Genomic DNA, 18,464 nt, shown 5'->3' on the forward strand with positions numbered 1-18,464 from the left:
GCCATTAGTCCTAGAAAAATCCAACCTCACTAAAAATTAATTTAATGATGTAAAACACTGGAGAAAACTGCAATGAATTTACGCATTTAATAGTTGAAAAGTGCTATGCTAAAGCTCTTTAAACAGATAAGACTACCAGTGTCCCTTAAGAAATGAGAACTCTTCCTGTCTTTATCTGCACTTTATTGTTCTTTATTAGTTGATATGTCTGACATGGTCCCGTGCGGTTATATAGATGGGAGTTTAGAATTATTGCTTCAGTTCATAAGTATATCATTAGTATTCTATACATTTCTCTCTTCCTATACAGTATGTACTATCTGATAACCATGTTATCCATTCCATGGGAAAAACAAAATAACTTGTGGAATGCAAGCCTTAATTGCTATTTAGTCATTAATGTATGCATTTAATTAATACTTTTTAAGTACTTTTTGCCTACATGTGTAAAACTGGTAAGTGTGAAATATCCTTGAATTACAGCATATTATTTTTGTTTTTAGTCTTATTATTTGTCTTTTATTTTTACAATTGTTTAATAAAGTTACTGTATCACCATTTTGTAAGATGTTCTTTTTGTGCTTGTCGCCGCTTCCTATGCTATTTTCATGGGCTTAATCATGATTTTGGCAACAATATCACATGCCTCTGCAATGGTGTACTTTGTGACATCATCACACCATAACTATAAAAGTGGGTGGCACACTAAGTACTGTATTGTAGCTTGGACCATAACTTATGAATCATGAATGAGGCAGCATGAATCCAGAATGCCGATAGTCATAACCGAGGATGAGCTAAGCAAATGAAGACACACACAGTCAAGAGGTAGGTGTAAAGTACATTAGTGCCTTTTATTTTCCCATCAAAACAAACAGTTACAGGTTCCAAACCCAAAGTGTAAATAAGTGTAGTGCAGTGCTCCTTCAGCAAATAAGCAATAAATATTTCCATAAAATGAGGTTAAAACTCAGGGAGATATTCCTTTAAAAACATAAGCCCAGTGAAACTCTCTAAAATTTGGACCTTACAAAGATAGGAGATGCCCACTGACAGGTGCAGTCAACCATCAATCCTGGCTCAGATCCCCATCACCAGCCCCTTGTTATTGATGGGGCACCACACCAAGTCACAAACACGTCCCTGCCATCACTCCTTCAGCATCTACCGGAGACAACACATAATGGGCCAATCCTACTCCCCAGCATCAATAGTAGTACTCTCCTCAGCCCTGTCAAGCTCTGGCCACACACATTAAGAATATTATTAGTTTCAGTGGATGAGCTCAGAAATATTTGCGGTAAAAAATTATATATAGTTAACAATTATTATGGTCCGTATCAATATTTGCTTAATTTATGACATGATTATGTAGAAAATGGCTGATCTTTACTGGTAAAATGCGGACAATCATAAAAGCAATTTGTTAGAGTATAGACTACATATAAAATGTTCCATACAGTATAATTTATCTGTATTAATCAAATTATATAAAAAAATCAGTATAGTAGCTGTCCTTATAGATGAAACAAACGGTGGCTGAACAGTTTATCAGGATAATAAACACACAGCATGTGCCTACTGTATCTCTCCACTCTGTAAGGCATATACCTTCCACCTGAATATTGGAGAACTGAGAAACACACACAGTTTTGAATTCTTAATTGGAAAAAAGTCTTTCATTAAAGTAATTTTAACTATTCATTAAGCAGCAGCTCTTTTTCTGTTCAAAAGAATTACTAATGAATGCTCAAATCACTTGAGGTTTTTTTTTTGCCCTGCACCTACTGACTTAGTACAAGAAAACCCCTCAAGCAGCATGATATACCATTTAGCTTTGTCTTGATGTCCTGTTATGTAAGATATGAAGCTTTTTGGGGTCTCCCCCTATTTTTGGCTAAAAAAATCATTTTTAGACTATTTTTGTGCCATATTATGTGAGGGAAATTACACACTTATGATAAAGTGTACACCAGTAAGTATCTTTAACAAAAATGATCAGAAGGTCAACCCCTAATGAGATATAATGCACCAAAGTTGCTACTTTCACAAAATTCTGAAAAAATTGAGAATTGGTAATGTAGGTATATGGAGTATTGCTTTATGCTATTTCAGGATTGCTGATTGTGAATATAACATTATTTTTGTTACTTGATTCTTGGTCTTCACACTCTAAGAGCCACTACCAAAAAGGTTAAAAATGACAAATTTCAAACATAAGCATGTGGGGTATTGTTAGACTTTTCCAGGTTAGTGACTATGAATATGATTTTTTTTGAGTTAATAAAGAAAAAGAAAATCAACAACAAAAACTATCACTTTACAATTAACTAACAATAACCTCTGGGAAGTCAAACTGCTTTACACCAAAGGACAAATAAAATCAGCCGATAGCAAACTCTCCTGTGTCTGTATTCCCGTGCTCCTCTGTGTCTGTGCTTACACTCTGCCAAGCACAGAGATTAAATTACAAGCCTATTTTGTATACCCACATGCCAGATGCTGATGATGGAAAAAGGAAACTTATTAATAATACTTAATGCTAACTTCTCCACAAGCATTTACTTTTATTTTATTTTAATACTGTTTATCAAAGAAATTACAACCCGGTGCACGCTAGTTCCCCCACACTGTCTTACCTCCTTGCCACTCTGTCTATTCATGCTAGCAACCTGGTAAGACTGTCATGTCACATAGTTTACCGACAGTAAAGAACTTTACTAAGGCTTCCCCTTGTGCTTTTAAGAGAGCACAGTTAGACAAGGAATGAATAATCTAACTTTCCGGCACAGTACTAGCAGTTAGACAGAAACACTGGCTTAAGCTTTCATCCAATAACAGCAAGTACAACGTGATACACAGAATCATATAACCTGGGTGGGTTCAATCTTAAGTCACATTAGCAACAGCAAGACACTGGTAAACATTCCCAGGTGGCTCAATTTCACTGTTGCAGAGTGTTCTCCATCAAAAATGAATAGGAAGATTTATTTTTAAGGATAAGTTGGGGTTCCCTGAAAGTGTCCGTTTTTTTAAATGACAGCAGCTCGCAATCCCTTGTTGCCCACTGAGCATGTAAACAAGACACCCTATTCCCTTAGCAACATGTTCTCATCTCTGCAAGCAGGGTGTCCTGGTATTTACAATAAACCAACACACACATAAAGTATGTGGCAAAAATAAACAAAAATTAAACAAATATCAAAAAATCTGAACAATATATTTAAAAACTGTAACCAGAACTGAAAAATAACTATGATAATTGTGATTTATGAGCCTAGCATACAAGCAACTGACGTAAAGAAAGTTCTCTCAGGCAGGGAGTGATCACAGCAGGTGCACTGTGCACAAACAGGGAAATTAATGCTATTTGGGTATTAGAAGAGCACAGTCCATATATGACATTTTCAAATGGTAGTTACCAATAACTGGCATGTTTCATAAAAAAGCTCAGAGTATGCAAAATATGTGGGTATTTATAATGGTGAGGGACCTTCTAGAAGCCAGAAGCCACCTGCTAGAAGGATGCCTCCTGCACTTCGTCGAAATGCACATACAATGATTAGCATTCCCCACTGAAGAACTGGATGATGATTGTACTGCTCCAATGCAGGGCCAGATTAAGAGCTTTGGGGGCCCGTAGCACATTTCAAATTTGGGGGCCCTTTTGGTCTGCATCATCTGAAGTTTAGATTCTGAACAGTTCAAACCGGACTAAATAATTATTTTACTCTCGATTATAATAAGAATCTTATATAATATTTATGTGAATTTTATGTGTTGGGCCCCTAAAGTTTTGTTGTGTAAGAAATTTACAGTTTAAAAACGTAAAGATAATATTTTTAAAGACCAGTTTTTCAATGCTACACTTTTTCATTAAATATTGGGTCCACCATTTGGGGGCCCCCGAAATTGTGGGGCCCGTAGCATATGCTATATGTGCCTATTGGTTAATCCGGCACTGCTCCAGTGGCTTGTCTTCGGCCTGGATGTATATGTATAAATGACTACAATGCATTGCATATTGGCAGTTAAAACTGCATTTTAAAGTAAGTTGAAAATATATCTCCTCTTGTACCATATTTTTCTCATCTGATTATCATCAGAGACAAAAACATCATTATTACTCAAGTTCATAAGCATCAAACTCATCCCACACCCAGCTTAAGGTTAGTTCACTGGAATCTGTAGCTCATAAACAACCTGACTATGCAAAACACTCTAAAATCCTGCTTTGGCTTCCAGGTCTCTCAGCATATACTGCACTGTACTCCAGCTCGACCAGACCTATCATGTGACATCTGTACGCTGAGAAGATTGAAGTATCTCCTATGCAGTGCCCCTTCTAAAATAAACCTTGCATACTGTGCAAGACAAGCAAGGTAGGCACTTTTCTTTAATATATTTTAAATGCATCACTTTTTATCATCCTGTTAAGAAGAATGTCTTCCAGTGACTAATTGTTGGTTCATATGTCTGTTTGTCTATGTATTCCTTTGGAACTTTCCAAGCATCAGGATATTACTGATTGTTTTTAAGCACAATAAAGTTATAATCACTCTAAATATACTTCTGGTTTCCCAGTTTTGTTATTACAACCTTTATTATTTATAATTGTCCTAGTTGTTACATTTTTATGATCTTCATTACAACCTTCTATTCTGCTCGCTTTATTAAATTGCAAAAAATTCTGAAATTGTGAAGTTTTTAGACTCTATAGATTCATTGACAATTATGTCCTAGCATGATTCCCAGGTTTCTTCTAATTCTTGCAAAACCTCTGTGCTGGGAAAGGGATTAAATTGCTTTTACTTTCTAGATATCATCTGAAGAGCAATGGTCAAATTTAAATGAGTCAATCAGAAAATGGAAAAAAGCTTGTTGTAATATTGATGATTTTCAGTCTAATTTGAAGAAGATACTTCCACTGGGAGAATATTCGACTCCAGTACCTCAGGTCATTGTTTGTTTGAAAGTATGTTTGATTATAATCATACAATGTTGTCAGTTTCTTCAAATTCAGTTTCCCAGTGTCACAAATCATTAAAAACAATCTGAAGATTTTGTGGATCAGGTACATGACAATATTACAAAAAACAATCCTTCTAAGTAAAAATTGCAAAGGTCACACAAAGTTCCTTTTCAAACAGAGACTTGGGCTCTCAACAAGAGATGTCTGTTTGAGAGTTGCAATACATGCCAGCATAAAAAGTTAAATCTTACCCAAAACAAATCCATGCACTAAATGAATCTTCTGCATATAGGATGGTTGGTCGTCATAAGTCTTTCAATGATTTATTGCATTGTTCATCAGAGTAACTGTGTGAGAATTTATTTATGTTATACGTTCAACTGCTATTAATTTTCTGTTCATATTATACTTCTTCATGTTATTTTAAAAAGTTATAGAACTGTTATATTTTTTTCCAGTATGTATGACAATTACTTTAGTGGATAATAATTTCTACCCCTTATTTATGTATGGTATTTATTTGTTATAGGATGTGTGCTTTTTATATTATTTGTTTGTTGTTTGTTGTACTTGCACTGTTTACAGATGTCGATTTTACAATTTCATTGTACTGGTACAAAGACAATAAAGGCTTTCTAATTCTAATTCTTATTCTACAGTTCTGTTCCCATTATACTGTCTGATAAGTTTTGGTGAAAATCGAGTTATGGACCGCAAACCAGACTCTGCATTAATTTTGCTGCAAGGGAAAGGGGCATGCCTCCATATAAATTACTTTTCTCTATATGTATTTATGTTTTACTTATATGCTAATGTGTGACCTTTTTATCACTAAGAATCTCTTTGCAAATCTGTTTTCATAGCTTTTGTATTCTGCAAAACATAACTGTGGATTTATTTAAAACTTAGGTCATTCTCATGCTAAACAGCTGGCAAGCCTATTAGTAACTGATGGCAAACCACATGTCCCTTATTTAGACTTGATTACATTTTTATATCAAGAGACTTTTTGACTGCATGTTGTTAGAGTAGACACTGCATTCCCCTTATTGTCTGAAATGTAATCATGGGACATCTGGTACTCTTCTACAGAAAAAAGAAAAAGAAACCAAAGCTGGAAGAACTGATGTTCACTGTTTCACATGTGCTGAAATGATGCACATTACAATTTGTTTAACAGTGCTTAACATAATATATGGACAATAACATCAAAGCAACACAATGTTATCAGCATTTGTTGGTATTATGGTTTCAGCGCATTTTTCATGAGTTCATACTTCCATCCATTCATTTTCTGAATCCACATTTTGTGTTTCCAATACATTCTTAGCACAACTATAAAGAAATGAAGTTAGAAAGCTTTCAACATGATAAACAAACATCCCAAGGTGAAAAGGATGGAAAAAAAACTCAATTGTAATTAAAAAATTGGTGAAACAAACAATATTGATCAGTAAGAATAGAGGAAAAATCATAATTATGTTGGTGTTAGGGTCATTTGATGTTATGGACCATGCAGGCACACTACTTGGCCATAAAATATATCCCTAGCTAAAATGATAGAAACAGATTCAATGAAACAAGCTTTGGGTGCTCCAGTGCTGGGTACAGAAGAGAGCAACAGTGATGAAAGGTAAAACAGAAAAAAGAAGAAAGCATTTGTAAAGATGCAAACTTGAAACACTTTTTAAAAATTATTGTTCCCCAAAAGTAAGTTTTTAGAGCTGCCATTTGACACCTTATCTGTTCATTTTATAAGTGCTGTTTGTAAGTGTCCCTTTTAAAGTAGCTCAAAAACTATCAAATAAAGTACTGGAAACACACTCATTCAATATTTTAACAGGTAAAGGTTTAGGGGCTTGATGTGTAATGCCTTGCATAGAATTCACACTAAAACATGGCATATGCACAAAACTGAAATCTACATATACACAAAAAAGTTCAGATGCATAAAAATGTGTGTAAGCAAAGTTTTACACACTTTCCCTTTGTAAATCACAATAAATGTGAATTGATGTAACACACATGCATGTCTACAGCCCCACCCCGACTCCTCCCATAATTCTGCCTATTTGCATATTCAAATCAATATAAATAGCCCCTTCCATTCAGTGTTTTGTTAAAAGACAATGGCAAAAGCATGTGTAAAAAAGAATAATTTCAGTGAATGCAAAATGGAGGTCCTGCTCAATGAAGTACAGGGAAAGAAAAACATACTATTTGGTGGATTAAGCAGTGGTATAAGCAACAAAAGGAAATTGATGGAGTGGCACAGAGTGGCAAAGCATTCAAAAGTTCAAGTTCACAATAAAAAAAAGAAGTGGTTAGATATCAAAGTCAACGTGAAAAGGCAAGTCGCAGCCCACCATCAGTGTGTCATCTCTATATTGGAGGAGGTAGCGGAATTCCGGGGATCACACTGTTTGAGCAGCTAGCTGCTGCAATTATTGGCAAGTAGGATGACATCACCAGGCCGAAGGTGAGTTTTAATTTGTTCTTACTTACTATTATCCATACTCGTGTAAATAATTTACAAATTTAAACAAGACTAACAAGCAGGCATCAGATGTGGTATAATTGTTTATTCTGTTTCAGAATATATTACAAAAGGTGACCCCAGGTGGTTTTGGTGCTGCTTTTCCAAGCACATGTTCGGACGCTGGCTGCTCGCACACCCCTGAAACTGGTGGGCAACTATCTTGCTGTGTGCTGACGGACACTGTTCTGGAGTCAGAAAATTCAATAGTGGATGTTGTAAGAGATGTGGCCAATGAACTAAGGTGTATAAATACTGTAAAATGTGATATTGACCACAAATTAAATGAATTATTTAAAAAGTAAATGCTACATCTGATTACGTGTTTTTACTTTCTACTAATTAAATTGAAATGAAGTTGTAACGCTGTCCGTTTTGACTCATTATTTGGTGGTTTAGGGTCAGGTTCATCATACCGAATTTCTTCAGGTACGGGCAAGCCACATTTGTGTGCATATTATGCAGCAAGCTACATGCTTGCACAATGCGACACACTTTCTGTGGATTATACGGCAGCACATTAATAGAGTGGAAATGCTTTCTTTTCACATAAACGAATCCATTCTCTGAAGGTGCTTTTATAGTAATGTGTGTGCAATTGACTGTTCTGCTCATACAGCTGTCATGGGGCAACTCAGTGATGACCGAGAAATACCCGATCAGATAGCCAGTTCACATTGAAAAGCCTCATTGTGGCTAAAAACCTGAGGGTGGACAGAAGTGGCAAAAGAACAGGTAGAGGACAATTCCTCTAAGTCTGCCTTTGTAAAGCAGGCCCCAGTTTAGCACACAGCTCCAAGAAGATAGCCATTGGAAATCTAAATCGACTTAGTAGCCAGTCATCATTATTGGACAAGAAATCAGTATGATCTCTAAAAAACGTGTTCTCTTCTAATTCTTCCATTTGTGATGTCTTCTAACAATGCTAAAGCAGCCATGGTAGTTGGAATAGTTTGGCCATTTCATGCACAATTATATTGTTACAGATTGATTTGTAAACGATACACAATTAATTTTGGTGTATTTGATAAAACCCACATCATGGATGCAAATCTAAAAAGAAAGGGAAACCATAGAGAAACAGTAGCAGTGCTTTAACACTAGGTGCCACCCATTTACAAAACTGAGCACAAACGTTGTGCATCGAACACAGTATATTGTACATTAGGTTTTGCAGTTGTCATTACTTTCACATTTTTTATTTCAAAAATCTAACTATCATAAAGCAACACACATAGAACTAAATGGCCAATGAGAAATACATCTTGAGAATCCTTTACTGGAAGAACCCAGAATAAACACACAGAATTGTAAATTGCATAGATTACAAAGCTCCAGTTCTCTCTGTAAAATAGATAAGAGTGTATTGTCTGCATTTCAGCCATCAGCATGTCCAATAATGCATGTTTCTTTTCTTTGTACATTCTGAACATAGTATACAACAGGCACGAGTACACTTCTTTTTATTAACATTTTCAAAAGCCTGTGACAACCTATTTTTTTTTTTTTGACTGGGTAAAACTGTCCAACAAAGTCATGTACGTGTATAGACTGAGCTTCCATGTCGTAGCATGACAATAAGACTTAATATTTGAGCACATATATGACTGGTGACTCTATCGTACAGTGTGAGTAGTTGCTTGCCCACAATTTCTAAAAATGAATATGCCCAGAAGTACAGTAAGCATGCATAAAAGCTCTACACATGGCTTCTACAGGTCACGTGGGCCTTGCAAAGCAACACGGGGCATTACGAAAAAATGTTAGCCTAAACGAGCCTCAAAGCAAGTTTCCAGAAAAATATTCAGTGAACAAGGTCACCGGCAAACACAGCATATTCACTGCAAAAAACATTTTGGAAGAATTTCATAGATCAACATTCTTGATGACTGATGACTAGACAGTTCTAACAGGTGTCAATGTAAATAAAAAGATGGTGGGGGAACTAAGTGTAGTATAGGCTATGCATGTAAATGATACCACAGAAGTAATATTCCTCAAGGACACTCCTGTAATAGAGTTGATGTGGGGGAAGTGGATGGATAGAGTTGCATACTTTTGTCTACTCTGTGAAAAACAAAGATGTTTTGTATTGAACAATAATTAATGATCAAGAGCAGGTAGATAAAAATGGTCCTTGTTGTCTACAGTAGATGTTCAAACCAGAAAAAGCAGACAACATGCGCAGCTGAGATGACATCAGGATGTTTTGGGGAGATAACGACTCTAAGATCAACACAGGGAATTCCTTTAAGGTGAAAATGAGACTTCACAGGAAGTATCATTGATTGTGTAAATAATTCTGAGAATTTCCTAGGAAGTAACTCATGTCCTTGATTTGAAAAATACCTTCTGCAGCCCTCATTAAGCTGGGAGCGGAGTTAGTGAAATGGCTCAAAGGCAGGGAGGAAGAGTTGGGAGAAACTCTGTATTTTTGTGTTTTTGAAGGGTATTAAACCAAAAATCCTCTTTAATATAATCTGCAGAATGTCTCTGTTTTGTGCTACTATTTTGTGCTTATACCCTCTTTATATCCATGCATTTACTTTCTTTAATAAAGTCATTCATTTTGATGTACCGGTAGACCTCATCTTGTTTTATTTTTGGTTAGGGTTTCACTAACACAGAAGAAAACTTAGACTATTATTTTACTGGTTTTCTGCCATTTTTACAGTGAGGTAATTTCTGATTACCTGAACAGTCAATTCAGACAAAGAATTTTAAAAAATGTTAATATTTACAAGCTCATTTATTTTCTAGTTATTCAATTTGTTTAAATGCAGCTTCACAGCTGATGTAAAACAAATTCCTAATTAATCAACAGTCAGTTTTCATTTAACGAAAATGAATTGCGCAAGGTTTTGCAAAGTATTACTGAAAAGGATCAACAAAACTTTTGAGGTTCAGGATAGCAGTTAGATCGTGTTCTTCCTTTTTTCTAAACCAACACATTAAATAATCTGATATTTACCTATTTTGTATTTAGCGCCAAGTTAACTGTTAAATTTTTAGAATATACTATGCCATTACTTGTGTCACACATTCAACCTCTGCATGACCACATACCATACACAGGATGTGTAACATACACTTTGTTCCCATATTTAAGAAAGCTGATTGAGTGCGCTATAGTGCACAATATTCCATGTAAAATGTCAGTAAAATGCGGTATTGTTACAATATGACCTCTACATATAATTGGTAAAAGTTTAGACTGAAGCACAAACAATGCAGACAAAGGCACATCCAACCCTTTATATGAATAAAAAGAACACTGACATGCTGGTGCAACTTATGTTAAACAAAGGTACAAAACAAAGTAAAATATTTAATTTTAAAAAAAGATACCTTCAATTAGCAAGTCACTGTTGTTCAGTATTAAATTACAATTAAAAGTTCAGGGATATATTAGTACTGCATACTGGTAACAGTTTTCTGTGAAGCACACTGCTTTAAAAAATTAACTAAAGCTAACGAAATCTGTTTTACTTTTGTGTATTACATTATTGCCAAAGATGTATTTCCTGTGTGGAGTCTGCATGCACACCTAACTTAGTTTTACAGCAGACACTCTTAGGTTTGTCATTGTGTCTTAATCATTTACTAGGGCCAAACATTGTGCGTGAATAGAGTTCTAACTCAACCAGGGCTGGTCCTGCCTTGCATCTACACGGCTAAGGTAGATTCTCTCTGTCATAAGCAAAAGCAAAAATGTTAAGTGGAAGTTGTGGAAATGATATAGATTTATAGGTTTCTACAGGCATTATCATCATGTGCTCAGTGTACAGTGAAATTCTAACTTGCATGTGCTAATCACCATGCAACACAATATCACTCCTCCAGTGTAGTGATTAATTAAGTGTACTGTAATTACCTTAATTACCTTAACTAAAACTTCCTTACCTAGAAAATCTCAAAACACATTTCTCAGTTTTATTTTAAATATGATATTACATTGGTGTAACATAAGCTGAAAGTAATCATCTAAGTGTCAGATAAACCTTTAAATTGTGTAAGTTGCTTTCTCACAATTTAATAGAAAAGCTTAACTCATGAAAGCATAAGCGCCTTCTAACAGACTTGCAACAACTGACTGCCAGCCACACAATAGCCCTAAACTAGATTTTAATTTCCAGCTTGTAGCATGAAAAAACCTTGATATTTTTACTGTGCAAGAGAGAATTTCTCTTTGAAATCATCCTATTACATGATCCTTAGTAGCTAAAAGATAAATGCTTTTTATGTATGGTTTTGTCATGATTATTTCTCACAAATAGAAGCATATTGAATATTTCATTATTTAGGAACATAACTCATTCATTAGAGATTTAAAGCTATAATACATTGATTAATAACACTTGTGCCAGGACTCAGATGTTGGATAACTTGTTTCTACTTTTTTATTAACTATATCACATAATGGGCACATTCATAGCCTCACTACTAGACTCATGGAAGGCTAGCTTTTTGTGTGATCTCTGAATGTTCTAAAATGTGGTCACATATATTTTGACTATGATATAATTTAGTGAGATTTATTGGCAAGCATCATTTTTCAGGTTCTAATTTGTTTGAGCACTCACCCTAATATCGTTCTGTATCCTATTTAGTAAGATTCTTTTGTAGCCCTGTTTGCCACTATTTTTACAAAAATGGATTCAAGGCAAAACAAAAGAGTTTTCAGACACCATATTTATTCATTATTTATTTATTGGTTTTGCCAAAGGATAATATTTATATTTGAAAAATTATTTAGATTTCAAAAGACAATATAGTACATAAAATGTAGAGACAGGTCTTTAAGTATTTGGACAGTGACATCATTTTTATAATTTTGCCTCTGTACATCACCCTAATGGTTTTGAAATAAAGCAATCATTATATGATTGAAGTGTAGACTTTTAGCTTTAATTCAAGGGGTTTTACCCAAAATATTGTATGAGCCTTTTTAGGAATGATAACTATTTTTTCTGCACAGCCCCCCAATTTCCTGGGGCTCAAAAGTATTTGGTAAAAGTTATATAATCATAAATATAATGATTTGTTTCAATATTTTGTTGAGAATTCTTTACAGTCAATGAACGCCTGAAGTCTGGAACCTATGGCCATCTCCAAGTGCTGGGTTTTCACCCTAGTGATGCTTTGCCAGGCCTTTACTGCAGCTGTTTTCAGTTCCTGCTTGTTTGTTGGCCTTTCTGCCATCAGTATTGTCTTCAGCAAGTGAAAGGCGTGTTCAATTGGGTTGAGATCAGTTGATTGACTTGGCCATTGAAGAATATTCCACTTCTTTGCCTTAAAAAACACTTGGTTTGCTTTTGCCATTGGTTTTGGCTCATTGACCAATTGTTCTCTGAAGCTTCGTCCTATTAGTTTTGCAGCATTTGGCTGAATCTAAGCAGACAGTATAGCCCTATACACTTCAGAATTCATCCAGCAGTCATATTATCAATAAACACTAGAGACTGACTTCTATTCACAACCCTGTATGATTATGTCATAATACTGCCTCTACCAAGTTTCACAAATGATGTGGTATTCACCAGATCATGAGCCATTTCTTCTCTTTTCCATACTCTCCTCTTTAATGCATTCTGGTATATATTGATCTTAGTTTCATTTGTCCAAATAATTTTTTTCAAGAACTGGACAGGCTTTTAAAAAATGTTTTCTGGCAAAGTCTAATCTGTCCTTCTATGCTTGAGGTTTACCAGTGGGTTGCACCTTGCAGTAAACCCTGTCTTTACTTTCATGAAATCTTTTCTTGATTGTAGACTCTGGCAAAGATAGATCTACCGCCCAGAAAATGTTTTTGGTTTGGCTACTTGATGTGAAAATGTTCTTCTTTCATCCAACACTGTTGTTTTCTGTGGTTTTCCCGATCTTCTGATGTTGCTGAGTTCATCAGTGCATTCCTTCTTTTTAAGAATGTACCATATGGTTGATCTGCTATCTCTCTAAAGGGTTTGCTTTGTTTTCTTAGTCTAATGAAGGACTGTTTTTACTTCCATTTAATCTTATATAGAGAGTTCACAGGGACAGCTTCCAAATGCATATTCCACACTTGGAATCAATTCCAGACCGTTTACCTGTAGTTAACAAAATAATTAGGGAACTGCTCCCACCTGGCTATGACACAGCTTGTCAGTCATATGTCCAAATGCTTTTGAGCCCCTGGAAATGGGGGGCTATTCAGACAAATCGCTGACATTCCTAAACGGCTCATATGAAATTTTTGGAAAACCGCTTAAATTAAAGCTGAAAATCTACACTTAAATCAGATAATGATTGCTTTATTACAAACCCATTGTGTTGATGTACAGAGACAAAACAATGCCAAATACTTACTGTAAGGACCTGACTGTATATCTGACATTGAATGAAAATGCCAAGGCTCAGCAGCACAAAATCATAAATTTGGAAAAACTTTCGAGAAGTAAAAATCTGTGCATTGTTGGTATCTCAGAAGGGGCAGAAGATGGTAATCCTATTAGGTTTTTGTCTAGCATCTTTACCAGGATACATGATAAAATTCTTCTTTGAGAACCCATAAGCAAATAAAGTACATTAAAAAATGAAAAAAATGTCTTGTGTGTGTTTTTTGTTGGTATTATATTGTTCTGAGAATATCACTGTACTTTATACACTTTGTACTTATGTATGCTTCACTTTAAATAAATATCAATGAAACCATGTTTAGGCAGGATAAGCTAAGCGTTCAATTGTTTGATAGTCGTGTGTGAACTGCTGTAATTTTACTTGAAAGTTCTGGGGTTTTTTTTCCATTGTTTTGATTTTGAATCTTATTGATCACTGCTTGTGAGGAGAGGCATAAGCTTTAATTATTGTTGTTGTATTACTAAAATGGCTACTTTAAAACAATGGCATCTTGTTAATATGTAAAATATAAGTTGGGCTATTGTAAAATTGTTGAAATGGTGTTTGAGACTCAATGAACATCTTTGCTGTAAGAAGCATTTATCAGAATGTCACAACTATAAACAAGTATAAAATTGCTTGTTAAAGTTAAATTGCTATTGCACAATTATCTAAACATTTTCAATTAAATCTTTACATTTATATGAACTAATCTGTATCTTTTATGTACTATTTCTGTATTTAATAATTAGCATAATCTATACTTGTATTTTACATAAACATTTGTTCATAGCACTGTGTGCCCACACTCAGTTATAAGAGCGTTATACAAAAAAATAAATAAATAAATAAATAAAAAGAAGAAGAAATCATGATTATTTCTGATCAAATTAAATATACACAATGAGTATTTTCACTAGGAATACTACTTAAAAGACTAATATTCTTTCAATCTAAATCATTTTTGAGAAATAACACTAGCCTTAAACACTCTAAAAACTACATAATTAAGCTGCTGTATATATGATATTATTCTGCTGCTTGACTCAAAATGAGAAAAACAAAACATTTGATTGTTTGGTATATTGAATCTATAATGGGAAAACAACTGTCAATAATAATCAAAAAGGTGACTGGTAGAGTAGAGTAGAGAGACATTTCATAGTGCTATGGGTGTTTAGAATTCAAGGGAGTAAAAGACTCTGTACCACATGTAGGTGTGGAGGCAGTAGAGCTAAGGGGTGGTAGACATGATAGGATTTTGTGTAAATCATGACATTCTTAGTGTGTTCCTCTCTTGCCAATCCAAAATAAACCCTTTTCTCTCTATTTTTCTGTCTTGCCTGTTCCATCTAAAGAAAATATGGACAAAATCAATGTTTTCTATGTAGTACAAGAAAGGTGATAGAGACTGTTTCCGTGCTATACAATGTGTGCTTGTGACACAAATGGCCTACATGTTGGTATCTCTCATTGCTATAATTAGCAAATGAAATACATAAAAGAAAAGATGGGGTGAATTAAAACAACATCTCTCTTAATCCAGGCTCCAGTCCTAGCCAATATGTGAGCCGCCTGTAATTTCAAAATATTAAAATGGCACATATTTTCTAATGCATAGAAAATTAGGAAAATTATTTAAGAATTCAAAAGAAATATACAGTATATTTTTTTCGTCATTTCATGGGGTAGAACTTAAATTATGCATGTTACTAAAGACCAGCATAATTTAATCTACCTGAAATCCAAGATTAACCATACGCTCTTATGGAATTTCACATTTTGTGATTTATCATAAAAATAGCATTGTGCTATTGACTTTAGAATAATAATACCTATAGTAAGTTATTCAATGTACAACATACATCCTCTTCATTTACCCTTGTGACAAGATAAATATCATTTAACAGTCACATTATCACATTTGAAACAAAGTGATTCGACACATACTGTATGTTAGGCTCCATAATATTACTTAAAACAACTTTATTAATTTTCTTACCACTTGTCCATTCTGGGGATTTTTATGTGCATAAGGTGGGCCTCTGATATGATTCCACATTTGTCCAGACGTCATTGCAAACACAACACACTAAAAAGAGAAGGAAAAAAATACTAACTACTCCTTTTCATTTAAAGTACAAAATGTTGAAAAAGAAAAAGATTTTATGAATTGTGTTACTTTATATGCAAGCAATATTTGCATCTGCTTAAAGTAAACAATTAAATAATTTAATATTTATAATATAAAGGTCAAGCACAAAAGCCTTGAGCCCAGACTGAGTTTTGGGAATAATATCTATCAAATAAAAAAGGCACTAGTTTAACAGATGTGTAATGTTTGTTTTATTTTTCAGCCAACACATTTATGGATACTTCCCATTTTTGTTTAACTTTGTAAAATGATTTTCTTTGCTCCATAAAACATATCACAAGTACATAAGTTATTCACAACCTGTTAAGCCAAAGTATAATGCAACATCATTAGCAACAAGGTAGAATTCAAACCAGAATGGAGGTGAGCCCATTATAGGACATAGATGTTCATACCAGACCTGCATATCTGTGAGATTCAAAAGAAAAACGGGTGTGCCTTGAGAAAAGACCCACACTAACATGGGAAGAACATCATATAGTGATTTTGTCAGGATTCAAAATCTATCCCTAGATCTATCACTGTGTTTTTATAAATCATTTTTAATTAATTTAATCAGTTTTCAAGTAAATTAATTATTTTAGGTTTGTAGCGTTGTGGCATAGATATAATGCTGATCTCACAACCCTTTAATCCCAATTCCCAACTGAATTAATCTGTGCCTAACAAATCAGGGTTAGAAGAATACTAGAAACTTTAGCAAGGGATATATTTATTCAAACTGTTCCTTGGCATCTAAAAATGACATAACCATCATTTCTGGAGCTTTGGAGACCAATACAACTCTTAGTTATATTTATTTTCTGCTTCAATTTGTTTTTAACATTGTCAAAACAAATGTAACGAATTACATTCTCCATGTTTTGTTTTGTTTTTCTTATGGGCCTTGCCACTGTTGCTAGGACATTGCTAGGCAAGATAGCCAAGAGTTCTGGATGTATGACGTCCTTAAAGATACAACAGTATAAAGATTAGCATTATACACTTCTAGTTGTCTGAAACTGGATTCACTTTAAAACTTTATCAGTTATTCATTATAGTCAATTTTTGACTTACAAATTTTTTACTTCCCTTTTATTCTGATTAATGTCTAGCAATTTGACTGTTGTTGCAAGTCTTTCATTTTGCTTCTGCAAATTTTTTTGCAATGTTTATTGATTCTGCATTACTTCCTAAACTTTGTTTACTTGATTATAATAATCCAAGTAATGACCTTAGCTTGCAGTTTGACTTTTCCAAACCATCTTCCGATTCCATTATTTTACAAAACTGCTGCAGTCCTATGCAGTCAGTACAGCTTAAGCCCTTGATGTTTAGAACACTAATAAAACCCATTAAAAAGTCCTTGGCCCAATTGGATTTCACCTATTTAAAGAATGCATGACTCTATAATGAAGGTATAAATCTTTACTAAGTACTTCCTGACAATCATTTTTAATGGAAGAAGTATCTGATGACTGGAAAGTTGTCAGTATGACTTCAATCCATATGAGAGGAGACAAAATGAATCCCAGGAAAAGTTTGTAAACATCAATCAGAAAAAAGCTAGAAGAAGATATGTCTATGAAAATAATACACTAAGTAACAACCAATATTTAATCCTAGAAGATACTGATAATCAAATCTATTTTCATAGTGTATATAGTACATAAATCTAGAAGTACCATCAGTAACATTATTGTTTCTGTTTAAATAATTACAGAATTTTATTATATTTTCTGACCTCACCTTATATGCACAAATTACTTACAATATTACACTTCTAGAATACAATATATAGTATAAACACAAATGATTAAAGAAAACCTAATTAAAATATTTGCTTACCAGTGCTGCCATTGCCCATCCAGTTTTGTTGTATATAAACTCCAGATTATTTCTTCGTAGGTAGAGTAAGCCACCAACTAATGACACCAGAAGAGCCAGTGCAATTGTACCTGAATAATTTGGTGGTCTAAACACTCGAATCTGAAGTATGAAGAGAAAGAAAGAAAGAAAGAAAGAAAGAAAGAAAGAAAGAAAGAAAGAAAGAAAGATTAGTGAGGTTGGCTATATATTAACAACATTGTAAAATAAGAAATTATTAAATGTTTTTAAGTGTATCATATAAATATGTAAACCTAGAATTCTTTATATTTCAGTAAGATTTTAAATATCTAGTATGTCACTTCTCTATTTTAATTGGTCCAAATTTACTTGATGGAATAATTACCTTAGTAGTAAAAGTACCCATTGGAGGTTATCATAACCAAAATTTTGAAGATTTTACAGTATTGTTGACAAGGCTTTGGTAGGTGGATGGATTCTAGCCTTTTTTAGCAGTTCTGGAATTTTGAGAAATATATAGTCACGCCATCTGCACATGACAGTAAGTTTCTTTTTTGTTAACTAGTCTGATTATTTTCCATTGACTTAATCTCAGACTG

General features: G+C 34.1%; 1 protein-coding gene across 1 annotated transcript in view; it reads right to left on the bottom strand.

The window, feature by feature from the left end:
• The window catches only part of tusc3 (tumor suppressor candidate 3), a 550,580-nt gene that overhangs the window by 231,090 nt on the left and 301,026 nt on the right, over nucleotides 1-18,464 (bottom strand). The window contains exons 5-6 of the mRNA XM_028802245.2: nucleotides 17,866-18,006; nucleotides 15,886-15,975 (exon numbers count right to left, since the gene is read on the bottom strand). Coding sequence (XP_028658078.1) covers nucleotides 15,886-15,975; nucleotides 17,866-18,006 — 231 coding nt within the window. The remainder of the gene's footprint in view (nucleotides 1-15,885; nucleotides 15,976-17,865; nucleotides 18,007-18,464) is intronic.

Source organism: Erpetoichthys calabaricus, chromosome 5, assembly GCF_900747795.2.
Source record: "Erpetoichthys calabaricus chromosome 5, fErpCal1.3, whole genome shotgun sequence".
Taxonomy (NCBI): domain Eukaryota; kingdom Metazoa; phylum Chordata; class Cladistia; order Polypteriformes; family Polypteridae; genus Erpetoichthys; species Erpetoichthys calabaricus.